A 17,728-nucleotide genomic window follows, 5' to 3' on the forward strand; every position below is an offset into this window, starting at 1 on the left:
CATCAATAACATACATTTCTTTTCTGACATTCTGTATATCACATCAACAACATTGTACACTCAAAGAGGTTTCACTATGCGCATCCTCACTTCACTATTCTCCTCTCCACCCTTTGTTCATCTCCAATCGTCCTCATAGCCTAAACTTCCATATGCAAAAGATAACAATAATGATAAAAGGAAAAAACTTCCCAAAAATATTAAAGCATCTGCTTTGTCAGTTCCTACTCTATCTCACCCTGTTATTTTAAAATGTTTTCTACCAACTTCACTACCCAAGATGGTGAAAATAGCTAACTCAGTGAAAACACGTTATTCAAAAATGTCTTAGAGACTAGGTCTCTTAGGTCATGTGAGCAGGGTTTACCGGCTGGTTTTAAAGGGTTAAAAGAGCCGTTGTGGGGAAGACACTGGGACTCTCTCTCGCACTGCTCTTTCACTTCATTCACGTGAGCCTTGTGCTTGCACTGAGCAGAGGAGGGAGGGTTGCGTGAGTGGGAGGGGAAGAGAGAGAAAGAGAGCCAGGGACAACAACGTCACATTAGAAAGGTATAGTAATCATCCACAACTATTTTCAGTTGCAGATGATAAAGGACTCAGAAAGTTTATTCATGCAGGTCCATATGACAGAGAATATGCATCTTCTTTTTGTTTTCATATTTTAATTTATATTTAATTGTGTTGTGGTTTGCAGTGTTTTGTGTTGTTTCACTTTAAATTTGTTTAAAAGGAAAAAGCTGAAAATTTAAATAGTTAAAAGTTGAAATGTGAATAGTTGTTTTTGTATTATATGATTTATTTATTAATTTTTATGTGGAGTGAATAAATAAAAGTATATTTACACATACCACCGCATATATTTATATATAAACATATATAAATAAAACCACTTTTTTTTACATTAGTAATTCCTTTTGTGCATAATTTTATATTATTGTTAATAATAAATCAATTAAAGCAACAAAACAACCTGAAGAGCCGGTTTGGATCCGAAAGAGCCGGAAATCCCATCACTATCATGTACGAGTCAGACTTTAGTGACTTTGACACTGGTTTGTAAAATGTTGCACTTTCTTCCTTCTTCATGTGGTTTGGACATATTTCAGTGCTGTTATTTCTGTGCTGAGAGGGAAACAATGTGTGAGTGACTGTTGGAGCAGAAAAACATCTGACAGAAACTGCTACTTGTTCTCTAAGCTGATTGGTGTCTCCTAGGTGATGTCCGTCCCACCCTGACGGTGCTCGCCCCTTCCAGTAAGGAGCTGGAGCAGGGGAATGCCACGCTCACATGTCTGGCCAACAAGGGCTTTCCCTCGTGTTTGCTGTAAATTGTGTTTGCTTATAAATAATTTGTATTAATATGTATCATGTTGATAACAATAATGATGATGTTTGTAAATAAAACTATTATATTTATTAATCATGTAATTTTCCTGCACCTGTCATAGACGTGCACATGACGTCCAACAATGACCCAGACCAAAGTTTAAATGTTGAACGTCAGACTGACGTCCAGGTTGGGTCAGGGTTGGAGCGATGGACCCAACATAGACACGATCTGCATGTTTATCTGACGTCCACTGCTCCCTTTATGGGTCACCACAGTGGTCATCTTCTACATCCATGAACAAACTCTGAGATCTTCCTCTTTTCCTCCTGCCTGGAAGCTTCATATCACCTGAGCTCTCTTAAGTGTAATCATTCTAATCTTTGATGTGCTTAGTTATAATCTTATCCATCCTGGACACTCCTAATGGAAATCTCTGCCACCTCCACCGCGGCCTCCTGTCTTTGAAATTTGGATCCAAATTTTGATAATTTTAGACATTTCTGCTTCTTTAATCTAATATTTTTAATTAACCGTTTAAACATGACTGTGTGAAATGAACAAAATGTCTCCTTACAACTCTTCCCTGATTTGGCAATGATGCCTTTCTGTTGCCATGGTTACTGAGGTTAGAGAGGAAAGTGAAACACTGAGCAGTTTCGATCAAATGTATTCTCTGTCTCTTTCTCTGCAATGAGTGCTGAGCCCCTACGGTAAGGTTACACACAGCAGGCGAAGAAGAGAATGTAGGCAGGGTGGAGTGGGTGGAGACGAGCGTCAGAGGTGATTTGTGACAGAAGGAAGACCTGCTATGATATATGGTTTGGGAACGAGGGCACTGAGAGAAAGACAGGAGGCCAAGATGGCACAGGTGGAGATGTTGAGCTTTTCACTGGGAGTGATCAGGACGAACAAGCTTAGAAATGAGTACATCAGAGGGACGGCACAGCTTCACAGTTTAGGAGACAAAGTTAGAGAAGCAAGGCTCATGTGGTTTGGATGTGTGAAGAAGAGGGAGAGCAGATTTATTGGACATACAATGATTTTCATGGTCCCAGACATCATAATGTACATTCCATGGGTCTGTTTTTACTCTTGGCTTATCTTTAAAATCCCTCTAAATTACTGTCTGACCACAAAGCTCTCTGACCTTTTTCTTCCTCTATGTTCTAGTTGCTCAACCTTCTTGCCTAACACCTGTGAAAATCAATAAGGTCTTGTTTAAGCTCTTCAAGCATTTTTGTATTGTTCTTCAACCTGAGTTTGAAAGGAAAACTCTGATAAAATGTGTGTGTGTGTGTGTGTGTACGTGTGTGTGTGTGTGTGTGTGTGTGTGTGTGTGTGTCCTCAGTGAACTGTATCAGTCTCTGCAGTATCTTCCAGCTGCAGCAGTCACTTCAGTTTCTGTTCAGTCTGACTGAGGGAGGTTTTTGTACGACTGTTTTTCACTGTGTGAACGAATACTGACTGTTAGCATAGAATTCACCAAGACAGTAATAAACTGCTGCATCTTCAGCCTGGACTCCACTGATGGTCAGAGTGAAGTCAGAGTTTGATCCACTGCCTGTAAAACGATCTGGAATCCCTGATTGTCGAGTGGTAGCATAGTAAATGAGGAGTTTAGGAACTCCTCCATCTTTCTGTTGGTACCAGGCTAAAAAGTTGTTGTTATAAACATCCTGACTGGTCCTACACTTGATGCTCACAGTTGCTCCCACAGCAGAGCTCACTGCTCCAGGCTGAGTCACTGTGATCTGTCCTGTGGACTCTGAGGACACAGAGACAAAAACATAAAGCAGCTTCATGGTTTTGTGGGCTTCATTTCAGAGGGACAGATGTTGATAGAGGAGAGGAGTTTGATTCTCTGGACTTTACCTGTGAAGCAGCAGCAGAGGAGAGTCCAGATGAGGACGCAGATCAAAGTCATGTTTTTGATGAGGAGGATTTCTGTGGCTTCTGTTGTGATGAAGGACAGCTGTCAGTCATCCAGTGTTCAACTCTCAGGACTATAAACTCTCCCAGAGCACTGGAGCATGGTGCTGCTGATGCAAAGTGCCTCTCTATGGAAATCATCTGACTGACTCTGGACTACTGTAATTCGTTATCCGGTCTTTAAGTGATGACGTGACGAATCCTGCTTCCGGGCCTAAAGTAATCTGCGTATAATATGGCTTTTGTGTTTAATGTTTTGTATTTTCTTCTATTTAATCTCAAAAAGCTCCTAAAACAGTCAGTGATCACTGTTGACCTCCCTCAGCTTTTATTACCGCTAATCATTTATTTAAGCTCAGTTTTTAAAACCTTAGGATGTAACTACAGCCCAGCCCATGCAGCAGTATATGAATGACTAACCTCGTATTGTGGATGGATTATCTCAGTTGTTCTCCTGGCTGAAGTTTGGTCCTTTTACAGCATCCTGCCATGCGATTACATTTGTTCCTGACCACCGAGAACCCTCACGCTAACTTTTATCGAGTGGAAAAAGGTTAGCTTGTTTATGTTATGCTAACATAGCTGTGTCGTTAGCGGTCACGTAGCACATCGTTATCGTTATATACCAGCTAGCCAAAATCCCGCAGTCAGGACATGCTATATTGTATTTAGATTAGCAGGAAGCTAGCGAGCTAACTTCCTGCTAACTTCTAACTCTGTTAAATGTCATAAATTCCGTTTTCATGGATGCCTGGATGATAAACTCAATTCTTACAGCTGGTAAAGAAGAACGCTGATCATTTCATTACAGATGAAAGACTTTAGACGGTTTTTCAACTCTCAGTGATGCCACAGTGATCGTTTGATTTATGGACCTGCAGCGGAGTTTAGGCCCAGACACGGCTAGTGACGTGAGACTTTTTCCTTTTTCTTTTGTGTCACATTTGGATCTTTAGCCATCAGAATTGTTTTCTGAAGGCCAAGAAAGATGCCAAGTGGATTTACTTTACCAAGTGGATCATCATGGCCTTGCCATATTGACCTTTATTATAATTATGTATTTATTTTATTTTCGTTTTTTAAAGATGGGACAAACATGACTGGGGGATAGGACAGGGAGAAAGGATGAAAGAAAGAGAGGGAGAGAAAGAAAAATAGAGGAGAGAAGAGACGGTGAGAAAGGGGGAAGAAAAAAAAAGAAAAACAAACAAAACACCTGGATCACCTGTATGGAGAAAAAAAAACAGAAGAGAAAACAAACAACAAAGAGCAACATAATAAAAACAACACCATCACAATAAACTAGCTAACAATAGATAACAGTAGATACTTTTTTAATTTCACCTGTTGAGAATGAAAAAAGAAAACAAGCAGAAGAAAACGAGAGCAACATAATAAACAACATCCTTTGAGCCAGGCTGTGACAGTTTAGTAAAAAGTTAGTTTTTATGTCCAAATTAATTTGTTCATGTTAATGAAGCTGTAATTTTGTAATAAAATCAGCTTTTCTAATTTGATTGTTTTAGTTTTCTTTTAATTTGAGTAATAGACATTTTTAATTTTTCTTTTTTTTAAAAGGATGTGTAATAGTGACCTCGTTACTTATGAGTGATGTGATACTGTTTCATTTGTGACACCAAGAGTTTCGCTGACTCATCATCCTGCTTGTTTTTTTAAGGACTTATTTCAGGTCATTAACTTATCGTCTCATATCCAGCAGCTCTTTTTCTCTTTTGTGAATCACTTTTTTGAGGAAATATTTGTTGAAGGACATTTTTTTCCAGATGCAGTTTAAAATGTTGTGCTTTTTGAAGTTTTGTATTAGCAAAACTTTTTATACAAGAGTCATAAATGTGTTAAAATAACATAAATAAATTAACAGGTGTTTTATAAGTTGAAACAAACCTACTTTCTCTCCACTAGATGTCATAAATGATTGAATTCTTCAGTTTTCACTGAGGGTAAAACACCCTGTTATGTTGAGGACAGCTGCAGCTGACTCTGTGTGTTTGCATATGTGTCCTGCCTCTCTGCTCACAGCTGTTAAGAGGCCAGTGTTGATCAGTGGCTGTCCAGGCCTTTCAGAGCCACTCACACACCAGCAGCACAATGATGATGTCACTGACTCTACTGCTGGCCACCCTGGGGCTCCTTGTTCAGGGTGAGACTCTCTGTCTTTGCTTCAGCATGCAGCCAGGTTCACCACAATGATGTTCTGCTATGATGGAGAAACTCTGAAACCAGCAGCACTGACCTTCTTCCATCTGTTCTCCATGTTAGAGAAATGATCCTCTAATGTTTGGATGTTGATCATCTCAGTAACTTTTCTCCACTTTTTCATGTTTTCAGGTTCATCAGGAGAACAAGTCCTGACTCAGACTCCTACAGCTCAGTCTGTTGTTCCAGGACAGACTGTCTCTGTTAGATGTAAAGCCAGTTCAGGTGTTGGCTCAAACCTCAACTGGTACCTTCAGAAGGACGGAGAATCTCCCAAACTCTTAATTTATTCTGCTACAAACCGTCAGTCTGGAGTTTCTGATCGTATCAGTGGAAGTGGATATGGGACTGACTTCACTCTGACTATCAGCAGAGTTCAGGCTGAAGATGCAGGAGTTTATTACTGTCAGCACTGTAACACGTGGCCGTTCACACAGTGATACAACGCCGTACAAAAACCTCCCTCAGCTGGAGAGGAACTGAGAATAAAGAAACGCGTATCTGAGACAACAGCTGCTTAGAAAAATTTAATTTTTGACAATTAAGTAATGATAACATTTTCCATATTTTTTCTGTGTTTTCTTTTCCTTTATTACCTTATTATCTTAAACTGAGTGAAAAAAATTACCTCAATTATTTAGTACATTTTTCCCCTTTAACAATAAAACTGCAGAAGTGTAGAGCTGCCACCCAGGCAGAAGAAAGATAGAGCTATATCACGTTATCATGTGAAAACTTTATTGTTCTGACAATATAATTTTCATGTTTGAACAACATAAAATCATGTTATTACAGTATACATAATTATCACGTATTGTACAAATGTAAAGGGTTTTTGTTGTAATGTGATAATTCACGATAGTTCGCGCTGACGTCTATCCCAACGTAGGAAGTGTTACGAACAGCTGATCGGATCGGCAAAGTGTGTTTCTGGAATATTATGATTTTGTTGCTGCAAGTGGTTTCTATGCAGTTTTTGCAAAGCTATATGTGGAAGGAAACCGTGACCCAGGACAAGCTAATGGCATTACATGTAAGTACAACTCCTCCGGTTTCATATGCAAAACAAATTATTGCGCTAGCTCACGTGGTTGCAGAGCTACAGGGATTTAAAAATAGTTACGCAAAACGGAGCGTGCCCGGCTTTAAAGGGTTAACAGAGAACATGTAATTAAAGGAGCTCTCCATGCAGGTGAAATAATCCATCCTTAAACTGCAAAACAAGAAAAAAACTACTGAGAGACTACAGTGTGAGGAGTGACGAAACCAGGAGCTTGGTACACCCTGAGAAAGAACACTGAGGAAAGCAAAATTATTTCCACAGTGAAGAGAAGATGCCAAGAAAGAAGTATGTAGGTGTGGGACATCTTATGATTCAAAGAGTACCACATCATCTAGTGTGTGTCTTAGTACACCTGTGTGCGTGAGCGCACTTGGATTCAAAAGGTTTCTCCATGTGGCTATCTAATAGTAAGTGTGGGGAGCCATAGTCCTGCCCGCCAGGACATGAAGCAGGCATGGAGGAGATCCAGGCACCATACATCCAGAGCACGAGAGCCCAAAAGGACCACTGGAGGGGACCACCCTCTAAAGAAGAGCTCAGGAGACCTCCAGCAGCCGGAGCAGACCAAGCCTCCGGGCCCAGAGACCCGAGATCTAAGGGCCCCACAACCCCAGGAAACTTTCTGCTATTTAACTTTTCCAGTTACTTTTGAGCACCTAAAACAATGTGATTGTGTTAAAAAATACTTTAGTGCCTCAAATTTTAATGTAATCTTTATGTTCAACCCACTGAATTAACGCTGAATATTGTCCCAAAGTCAAAAACCAACAGACTTAAAAACTCCTTTGTCCCACACGCCATCAAACTGTTTAACTCCTCACTGGAGGGGAGAGGGAGGAGAAACAGGGACAAGGGAGGGCAGGAACAACTGAGCTGTAGGTGCTTTTCTACACTGTGCAATATTTGTTTTTTGTTTTTGTTTTGTCTTTTTTTCTTATATTTGACTGTGCAATAATCACTGTGCAATATACTCACTCAAATGAGCAATCCTATTTATCCATATTGTATATTCTGTATCTATATATGTGTATATATGGTGTATTTATGCTTATATCCTTACTCTCATTCCCCTTAATGTATCTGTAACATGCAACTTGTTTCGGTGCTTTGCTACTGGAAACTGAATTTCCCGGAGGAACCCACCCGAGGGATTAATAAAGTTTCATCTAATCTAATCTCATCTAATCTAATCTAGTCTCTGTCCAAATATTTATGGTCTTAACTGTACATATGTCTGTATGTACCCGATCTAACCTTTAACAGATGGACGTTTGATGAGAGTTTATATAGTCTGTTGTAGCAAAAACACAAACTGAACTGACTGCTGCAGCTGGAAGCTACTGCAAAGACTAATAGAGTTTAGTGAGGACACACACACACACAGTTCATTATCATAATTTTAAATATGATGGACCAGGTCCATGAAGCCGATTATAAATGCGATAATTAAAAAGAGCAACTTCTCCATGAACGTTATCAAAAATGATATTATATATATATATATATATATATGATCATCTGAAAATAAATCATAAAACAAGAACTTCCCAGCAATTGAAAGCTTTCATTTTCAGAAACAATAAAATGCTCCAAATGTCCTTCTTCTCAGATTTTGGAGATTTAAGTTAGTTAATTTTCATTTACAACTCTATAAACTTTACGTGCTGTTGAAGGTCATGAAATACAAACCTGATGATCAAATACTGAATGGTTTGTTTTTACACACAAAACCTACTTTTAAAGATGACCCGGACTAATAACAAAGACATTTTTTGAGCTCTAACTGAAAATAATTTCCTTTTTTCTTTTGCACTCATTCATTCTGTGGTTGTAATTTGTTGAGAAAGTTCAATTAGGGATCCTCAACTAAGTCTCCACCTGCTTCACCTCTGCCACCACCAGCTTCTAGACTCTTCTCTGCTTTGTTGCTTCATCAGAGTTTCACTGCCAAATAGTTCATTAATCAAACTTCAGTAAATCTTCATTTAAATGATCTCTGTTTAAACACACAGATGACGCCCTGCTCTTTAATTTTCCTTATTAGGTTTTAGGTCAGATGAAAATATAGATCATGAAACAGCCTTGAGACTATAAATTATGAAGAGCACACAGATAATCTTTTGTTTGACCTCAAAATCTTATAGAAAATATTTAATATGTAGATTTAAAAATATATTAAGCCATTTAAACTGCACATTACACTCGATGCGTCTGCTGACATTTTTTTTGGTCCGTCTAACTAAATTTTACAACATTTTTATTTTTTATGTGCATTTATCAAACTCACAGAGCCAAAGAACATGTTTCCTTGTTGCATTTTTATTGTTTTAAAAGTTTGAAATATCAGCTTTACAACAGACACAAAAGGATAAACTAGAGGAGATTGTTGCTATGATTGTTGTCATTATGAGATGGAAACATGACTGTTTGATCGGTTTATTTTTGAAATCTGCCAAGAAGAAGAAACAAAGAGACAGAAGAAAAACAGCATGAAAGACTCAGTGATTGACATCAGGACTGGGAACACTGGTCTCTCCTCAGTATCTCTGAGACCAGAGGCTGGGAGCCCTGGGTGGCCTCACAGGTCACAGAGCCCACCTTCCCCCACTGGTCTGCAGTGAGCGTCAGGGTGCTGCTCCAGCTGTAGAGGCCGTCGTTCTGCAGCACTCCAGGAGTCCTGCTCTCCTCCCCTCTGATGCTGCTGCTGCCACTGCTGTCGCTCGTCTTCCAGGACAGCCTCCAGTCTGAGGGGAAGCCCTTGTTGGCCAGACACATGAGCGTGGCCTTCCCCTGCTGCAGCTCTGCACTGGAGGGACCCAGCACCTTCAAGGCGGGGCGGGTATCACCTAGGAAACACCAATCAGCTTAGAGGACAGGAACCACAATTTGATTTTCTCCGTTAAGAAGTTTCTGTCAGGTGTTTTTTCTGCTCCACCAGTCATTAACTCACACATTGTTTCACTTCCCTTTAAGAAACCTCTCATGCATATCAGCACAGAGAGAATCATCACACAGTTTGACCTGAAATATGTTCAAACTACACTGGAAATAAAAGAAGCAGATGTGGAAACATTTACAGCAGTTTGGCTTTAAAATGATTAGAAGTCTAAATCATGGACGACTGACGAAATGAGTGGACACAAGCACAGAGCAGCTACTCATTCATATAGATTTGAAATGTTATTGAACAGCTCACATGATTTCAAACTAAATCTGAAACATCTGACACGATAAAAACATCAGAAAGCAAACTTTGACTCATCCAAACAGCAGCTGATGTGGTGGAAATTTACAAACTAATCATAAGATGATGAAGTTTACTCTTGTCTACAAATATTTTACTGTGACAGAAATGTAGATTAAACAAGAGAAACTCGCAGAGCTCATCTGAATTAGTCCAGTAAAAAGGACAAACATCAAAAATGAAATTATTTTAAATAAAAAAAAAACTTTTGTCTCATCTAAGCAGCCTAACAAGTAGTTATAAAAGAAAATGATAAAACATTTAATAATAAACACAATTAATTGACTTACTTCCAAATTCCAGTCTGGTTCCTCCACCGAACGTGAACCACAGTGATACAAACTCATTGAGGCGCCGTACAAAAACCTCTGACTGTAGAGAGACACGGCTCTCTGACTCCAACAGACTGAACTAAACCTACAGGCTCAACCAGTTAAAGCAAATAATTGTCTTGAATAACTTTCTGTTTTCCAAATTTTAATAATTTTTTATGTTTACTTTTCTAAAAGACAGTTTGTTTCTCAGCCTACCAAAACAAAACCCCCAAAAAATAAAAAATAAAAATGCTAAACATAACTTGGACATTACTGAAGATGTATATATATACATCTTATATTTTTTACCAAAACAAAAAAAAATAGGACATAGAAGTAACTTTGTTTTTGACTTACTTCCAAATTCCAGTCTGGTTCCTCCACCGAACGTGTACCACAGTGATACAAACTCATTGAGGCGCTGTACAAAAACCTCTGACTGTAGAGAGACACGGCTCTCTGACTCTGAAACAAACAAATTCAACAATATAAATTCTTTAAATCATAATTTCATGACATATTATTATTATAATTATGAAATAAAAATGAATCAAACACAATAAAACAATTTGCATTTATTTTAGAGTTTGCAAAACTCTGTTCCTGAATTTCTGACACAGTTTTGGTGCTCAGTAACCAAAAGGTTATGGCTGTGATATATTGTGTATTTTAGAGTTTGAAAAAATCTAAAATAGTGCTGTCAGCGTTAATCAAACAAACAAACTCAACTAAATCATTCACTCCTTCCTTTTCAGTTTTACCAACTGATCTAAAAAACTGAAATTATTGCAGTGCTACATATTTAAAGAAGATATTTTTATTTTGAATATATGAGTTAAGAAAATGGGACTTCTTCCTCTGATGATATCAAATCAATCAATAATGAAATCATCAATTTAAAATGGAATTTTAAACTTGATTTAATATGTGTCAGTATAAAGTGAGACCTTTTTGATTCTCAAATATCTTTTTTTTTTCACATGATATACAGTGTAGGTTAATTGTGATAAATCCATAAATACTGAAAAATACATAAAGACATATTTGCCTCCAATAAACTGAAATATATATACATTTAAAAAATATTCTAGTGTCTAGTTGCCACTGAAAGGAACATCTTCAGTGCTCCTTGGCACTGATTCTCAAAGACTTTGAACTCGTCTGGAGGGATGAAGCCCTTTCTCCCAAATCATGCAGACGGAGAGCTCTGTCTAACACATCGGCCCAAAATCTCCTCGACATTTAGATTAAGCTCTAATGATTGTAAAAACATAATTTCACATATTTCCACCCTCATTAAAGCATTAACTGATCCCTAGTGTCAGGGTCTGAGACCCTGTGTTTTAAGGTTATTTAGTATTTTTGATTTCTTAGGTTATATTAAAATATGTTACGTTCTTGTGGTGTTATTCTTAGTTAGGGTTTAATTGAAGTGTAGCCTAGTTGTGTTACCACCTAAGTCTCCTTGTTTGTGAGTCTTTTCCTGTCTTCTTTGTTAGTCTATCATATGTTATCATGTCTATGTCTCTCCAAGTTTCCTGTTTTACTTTGAAGAGTCTAGTATCTCCATGTTCATAGTGTTTCGTTTTACTTCCTGTGTAACATTGTAACCCAGTGTTAATTTGGTTATCTGATATTGTGTGATATTTAGTATATATGTATGTATCTACATTGGGTGTTCGGTTATAAATTGTTCTTCAATGATTTTGAGCTTTTCTTTCATTGATATTGAATTGCGGTTGCGAACAAGACCCCGAGATACTTGAACTCCTCCACTTGGGACTTGAACTCATCCCTGACCCGGAGTGGGCACTCCACCCTTTTCCGGCTGAGAACCATGGCCTCAGATTTGGAGGTGCTGATCCTCATTCCTGCTGCTTCACACCTCTCTGCGTAACAGGATGGATGATTTACAGTTGCTTTACGACAGTCGACTGGGGTAGTGCAACCTAGCAGGAGGGGTTACTAGCTCACATGGCTTGTAGCTGTGCCAGAGAGCAAGCTTGGGTGAGCTAGCGGGGAATATTTCCATCTGCAGCAGCCTTAAAAAAGACTATTGTTCGTTCTCCTGTCTTGTAAAAATCTGTTTCTTATGTATATTATATTGTTCCATGTGTTATCATGGGGGAAGGGCACTGTATTGACTGAAGGATGCTGAACGTGTCACCTGACACAGGATGACATGATGAGGAAAGATGACTGACTCTGTGTGTTTGCATATGTGTCCTGCCTCTCTGCTCACAGCTGTTAAGAGGCCAGTGTTGATCAGTGGCTGTCCAGGCCTTTCAGAGCCACTCACACACCAGCAGCACAATGATGATGTCACTGACTCTACTGCTGGCCACCCTGGGGCTCCTTGTTCAGGGTGAGACTCTCTGTCTTTGCTTCAGCATGCAGCCAGGTTCACCACAATGATGTTCTGCTATGATGGAGAAACTCTGGAACCAGCAGCACTGACCTTCTTCCATCTGTTCTCCATGTTAGACAAATGATCCTCTAATGTTTGATCATCTTTCTCTAAACTTCTCTTCTTTTCATGTTTTCAGGTTCATCAGCAGAAATCATCCTGACTCAGACTCCTAAAGCTCAGTCTGTTGTTCCAGGACAGACTGTCTCTATCAGATGTAAATCCAGCACATCTATAGGTGATGACATTGACTGGTACCTTCAGAAATCTGGAAAAGCTCCTAAACTCCTGATCTATGATACTACAGCTCGTCAGTCTGGAGTTCCAGATCGTTTTCGGGCAACAGCAGTTCAGACTGACTTCACTCTGATCATCACTGGAGTTCAAACTGAAGATGCAGGAGTTTATTACTGTCAGCAGCACAACAGCTTCCCGTTCACACAGTGATACAACGCCGTACAAAAACCTCAAACAGCTGAAGAGGAACTGATCAACAGCTGTAGTTACACAAAACACCATGAAATATGCAATCTTAAATAAAATGTCATAACAATCTGATCAGATGGGTTAACAAAAACAACATTGAAATAATTTCATTTCAGATTTGAAATATTTGTTTTTTCCATATATTTCACATTTGGTATATTAAATCCAGCTGAACTGAATTTTATTTTATTTTTATTTATTTTATATCTTTCAAACATTTTTATCAAATGCTTTTTTTAAACTTTCCTACTCTGTGTTTTGACGAAACCATTTTTTTAAATTTAAGTTTTCATCAATGTATCCAATATTTAATAATTCAGTACAGAGTCAAATATAAAGCATTTTTTTAAATGATATAAATGAATCATTACTGGCCTTTGCTTAAATATTTCTAGTTTACATTTTTGTGTCAAAACACATGACTAAAGTTATGATTTCAAATGAAATATGCACGACCACAGTTGATTTATTAAATATTAACAGCAGCTGTTTTTCTAAATCCCTTTATAAAGGCGATGCCCTGCTCTTTGATACCAAGACTGAAGTATCTTTATTGTTTGGACTTTTTAATTTCAAATATTCAGAGAGAAACATGAGGAAATAATCTGGATAAAAATAAAATAAAAGTGGATGTGAGAAGTTTGTAAACAGTCCTTAAAACATAAACAATGACCTGTGATGACTGAATTTTTCCTTTAGAACTAATAATTTAACCACTGTTACTATTGTACATAAAATCAAACGTTTTGCACATATGAAAGATATTTATTATTTCAAAGTCTTAAAGCAGCCATCTACATCGACATTATGGATGAATCTGGAGCGTGACAGTGTTAGAAACTGCAGACTGAAAACAGGAGTGTAAAACAATACTTCAACTGGGAACTGGGAACACTGGTCTCTCCTCAATAACTCTAGTGTGAGGAGGCCTTTGTTGACCTCACAGAGCCCACCTTCATCCGCAGGTTTACATTGAATTCAGTGAACTGTCTTTCTGCAGCACACTGGGACTCCAGAAGTTTCTGTCAGGTGTTTTTAAAAATGTTTTATCTGCTCCGACAGTCACTCATTCTCACTTTGTTTCACTTCCCTCTCATTCATCAAATCATCAAGTTTGTATTACTTGGAAACAGGTAAAGATAAGAAGTCTTTATTAGTACTTCACGTAGCTTCCAGTCATTCTTTTTTGAATTACTTGTTTCCAATATGTCCAGGTTTAATGTTGAATAGAGTGATTTAATTCACTCCACCAGTAAAAGTGTCACAATCCAGGTGGGATTGGATTTTGTTTTCTTCTATACTTGGAAACAGGAAAAGATAAAAAGTCTTTATTTGTGCAACTTTTTTGTATTTACAGTTTTGAGGGATAAGCCTCTTAAATTTCTCTAACTAGAAATATATGTTAAAAAAAAAACGATTTTCAATTTTTTTGTAGTTTATTGCACCTTTTTGCAATTTATGTAATTACTATGCACTTAATGCAGACATATTATTAAAATCTGTGGTATAATGGTTGTATTGATGTATAGCAACTTGAAATGCTCCCAAAAATGGCTCCACAGCATGTAAAAATATAATATAAGCTCTGGCGGACTTGGTTCTATGGTAGGTCTTAAAGGGTTAAGACACTCCTTAATACAATTCAGAGTGTTACACAGGTTACATTTTTCAAAAGCTAAACTAGCTAAAATATTTCCGAACATAGACCCAACACAGACTTCCCCTTGGTGGCAATTTTTGGTTGTTTCTTTGGTGTAGCGACTTCTTCTGACCCTCTGTTTACAGAAGAAGGGTCATTGCCTTTTTGTCATTATTAGCGAGATGCCTGGTTTTATTTAAATGGAAGTCTACTGCTGCTCCATCACACCACCACTGGATAAGGGATGTTATGCAAAATGTCAAACTGGAAAAAATCAGATGTACTCTCAACGGATCCATCGGCAAACACAACATTCTTTCTCCCGGTCCTATCCACCAGGCATGTCTGTCCCGTTTGTAAAATAAATACATAATTATAATAAAGGTCAATCAAATGGACCAATATGGCAAGGCCATGATGATCCACTTGGTAAAATAAATGCGCTTGGCATCTTTCTTGGCCTTAAGACAACAATTCTGATGGATAAAGATCCAAACGGGACACAAAAAAAAATAAAAACCACAACATGGGACCCTCTGTTAACACACAACATAGACAATCTACCTGGTCTGGAACTGGAACTTTGAATGTTTTTGTTTGGCCTAGAACAGTTCTGTATGAACAATTGATTTTATTTTTGTGTATGTGTGTGTGTGTTTTGGGTTTTTTTTGTTTGTTTGTTTCCCTTTTCCTGTCTTGATATTATCTGTCTTTATCATCTGTAAGGATTGTTGTTTTGTGGTTATCTATAAAATAATAAGAATGCTGTGTATAATAATTGATAAACTACAAATAAAGAGTAAAAAATGCTGGATCACAGACTCAGCCCCTGACAGTGGGCCTGTTTCAGAGCAACATGAGTGGAGCTGTGAGTTCTGCTAGTGGGCGACCCCGCTGAATTTCCTGGCAGTTGCAAGCGGCCGGAGTTACTTCATAACTGGATTTAGCAGAGAGAAGATGACTGGATGGATCGTATGTTGGGTGGCGAGAAAATTGCTAGAAAGTTTTCCGGGGCTTCAGTCGGGCTTCAGTCTCTCGGAAGCGCCACCATGACATTGACTATGTTTGAATTTCTTGGATTGCCGGAGGGAACAACGATGAAGAAGAGCTGGGTGTTCTTTGTCTGATGTGCTGGCAGATAAGGTATTAGCTGAGAATGAACTTTCTTTACACATAAAAGAGAAGAAACAACTTGTAGAACTGGGGGAACATATAAGAACCGGAGGGAGGATGTTTAGAGCCTTGGTCCCGCACCTGAAAATCATATACTTTACTTCCAATTAAGGAAGGACATCCTGGTACAAACTAACCTGAGGAAGGATCTAGAGATATGCAGAATGGAAGTACTGTCAGAAAGAATGAAATGAACAGATTCAAAATATAAGATGACAGAAAAAGCGATTTGGTATTAACTGCATATTTGTATTTTTGTAATGCATATAATTACAAACATGAAACACTGTGCAAAACAACAGCATAAAAAATAACAAACCAAAAAATCCATTGACTGTGTGAGTCAGTCAGATGATTTCCATAGAGAGGCACTTTGCATCAGCAGCACCATGCTCCAGTGCTCTGGGAGAGTTTATAGTCCTGAGAGTTGAACACTGGATGACTGACAGCTGTCCTTCATCACAACAGAAGCCACAGAAATCCTCCTCATCAAAAACATGACTTTGATCTGCGTCCTCATCTGGACTCTCCTCTGCTGCTGCTTCACAGGTAAAGTCCAGAGAATCAAACTCCTCTCCTCTATCAACATCTGTCCCTCTGAAATGAAGCCCACAAAACCATGAAGCTGCTTTATGTTTTTGTCTCTGTGTCCTCAGAGTCCAGAGGACAGATCACAGTGACTCAGCCTGGAGCAGTGAGCTCTGCTGTGGGAGCAACTGTGAGCATCAAGTGTAGGACCAGTCATGATGTTCTTGTTTATAACAACAACCATCGTTTAGCCTGGTACCAACAGAAAGATGGAGGAGTTCCTAAACTGCTCATTTATGATGCTAGCAATCGATATTCAGGGATTCCAGCTCGTTTTACAGGCAGTGGATCAAACTCTGACTTCACTCTGACCATCAGTGGAGTCCAGGCTGAAGATGCAGCAGTTTATTACTGTCAGAGTTATCACAACATCAACAGTCAGTATGTGTTCACACAGTGAAAAACAGTCGTACAAAAACCTCCCTCAGTCAGACTGAAGAGAAACTGAAGTGACTGCTGCAGCTGGAAGATACTGCAGAGACTGATACAGTTCACTGAGGACACACACACACACACACACACACACACACACACACACACACACACACACACACACCTCACAGTCCTTCTAAAATAATTTCACAATCATTTCTTAGGCCCTGATAAAACTCTAACTTTCATAACTAATGTTTATGTGGGTTTGACTCAAAACATCAGACTTGTGTCCATCCTGACGAGCTAGCACAGAAGAACATGTGAAACACAAAACAGTTGATACTGTGAGTCAGATCTGTGATGAAGAAACTCTCCTGTAAATATTCAAACTGGGAAGTAGTTATTAAATGAGAATATTTTAGTAAACTGCAGTACTGATATATGTATGTATGTAGATTGCTCAGCTACATTCTTGGTCACAGAAATATTTCACATGATTTGATCTGAAGATTTAAAGTTTAGTTCATCAAGTCTTTAACTTCATCTTTGTGACATAAATTATTCTGACATTTACACTTTTTAACCTGCACTGATGTTCTGAAAGAGACATTTTTTAGTGTCTCCTATGTTGATGAAGAAAGTTTAGTTTTTCTTTGGGTTATTTTATCAATTCTGACTTTGAAGAAAACCAGGACGGGTCTCATCATGGGTCACATGCAGGTTACAATAATCTGTCACCATGTTTTCTACTTCTTCTACACCCAACAGCAAATATCATCACAAAATCCAACATGATGGGAAATTATCTACAAAAGACTGAAACTATTTATAACAGGGAGCAGCTGTTGGTGATTATGTTATTGTTTTTTTTTTAAGGTTTCATCCTGATGTGCAGTGATACACTGAAAATGATATTTTCAGTGTATGGAAGCATCACTGCTGAACCTGAAGGATGATTATCAG

At 38.3% G+C, this 17,728-nt stretch overlaps 2 pseudogenes and 2 gene segments (V, D, J or C); 3 read left to right on the forward strand and 1 right to left on the reverse strand.

Annotated features, from left to right (window-relative positions):
• Positions 1-3,919: 3,919 nt before the first annotated feature.
• Positions 3,920-7,954, forward strand: LOC146492627 (immunoglobulin kappa variable 3-15-like). The segment is given in 2 exon segments: positions 3,920-5,420; positions 5,609-7,954. Coding segments are annotated over 2 exon segments (360 nt in total).
• A 1,020-nt stretch (positions 7,955-8,974) lies between these two features.
• Positions 8,975-10,511, reverse strand: LOC146492628 (Ig kappa-b4 chain C region pseudogene; annotated as a pseudogene). The gene is made up of 3 exons (XR_014872087.1): positions 10,455-10,511; positions 10,074-10,194; positions 8,975-9,385 (listed from the first exon to the last, which is right to left on the reverse strand). The product of XR_014872087.1 is annotated as an Ig kappa-b4 chain C region pseudogene (transcript).
• A 1,702-nt stretch (positions 10,512-12,213) lies between these two features.
• Positions 12,214-13,076, forward strand: LOC146492629 (immunoglobulin kappa variable 2-40-like). The segment is given in 2 exon segments: positions 12,214-12,462; positions 12,644-13,076. Coding segments are annotated over 2 exon segments (360 nt in total).
• A 3,342-nt stretch (positions 13,077-16,418) lies between these two features.
• LOC146492630 (immunoglobulin kappa variable 3-11 pseudogene) lies at positions 16,419-17,550 on the forward strand (annotated as a pseudogene).
• The last annotated feature ends 178 nt before the right edge of the window (positions 17,551-17,728 follow it).

The sequence above is a fragment of the Neolamprologus multifasciatus genome, chromosome 22 (genome assembly GCF_963576455.1).
Source record: "Neolamprologus multifasciatus chromosome 22, fNeoMul1.2, whole genome shotgun sequence".
Taxonomy (NCBI): Eukaryota; Metazoa; Chordata; class Actinopteri; order Cichliformes; family Cichlidae; genus Neolamprologus; species Neolamprologus multifasciatus.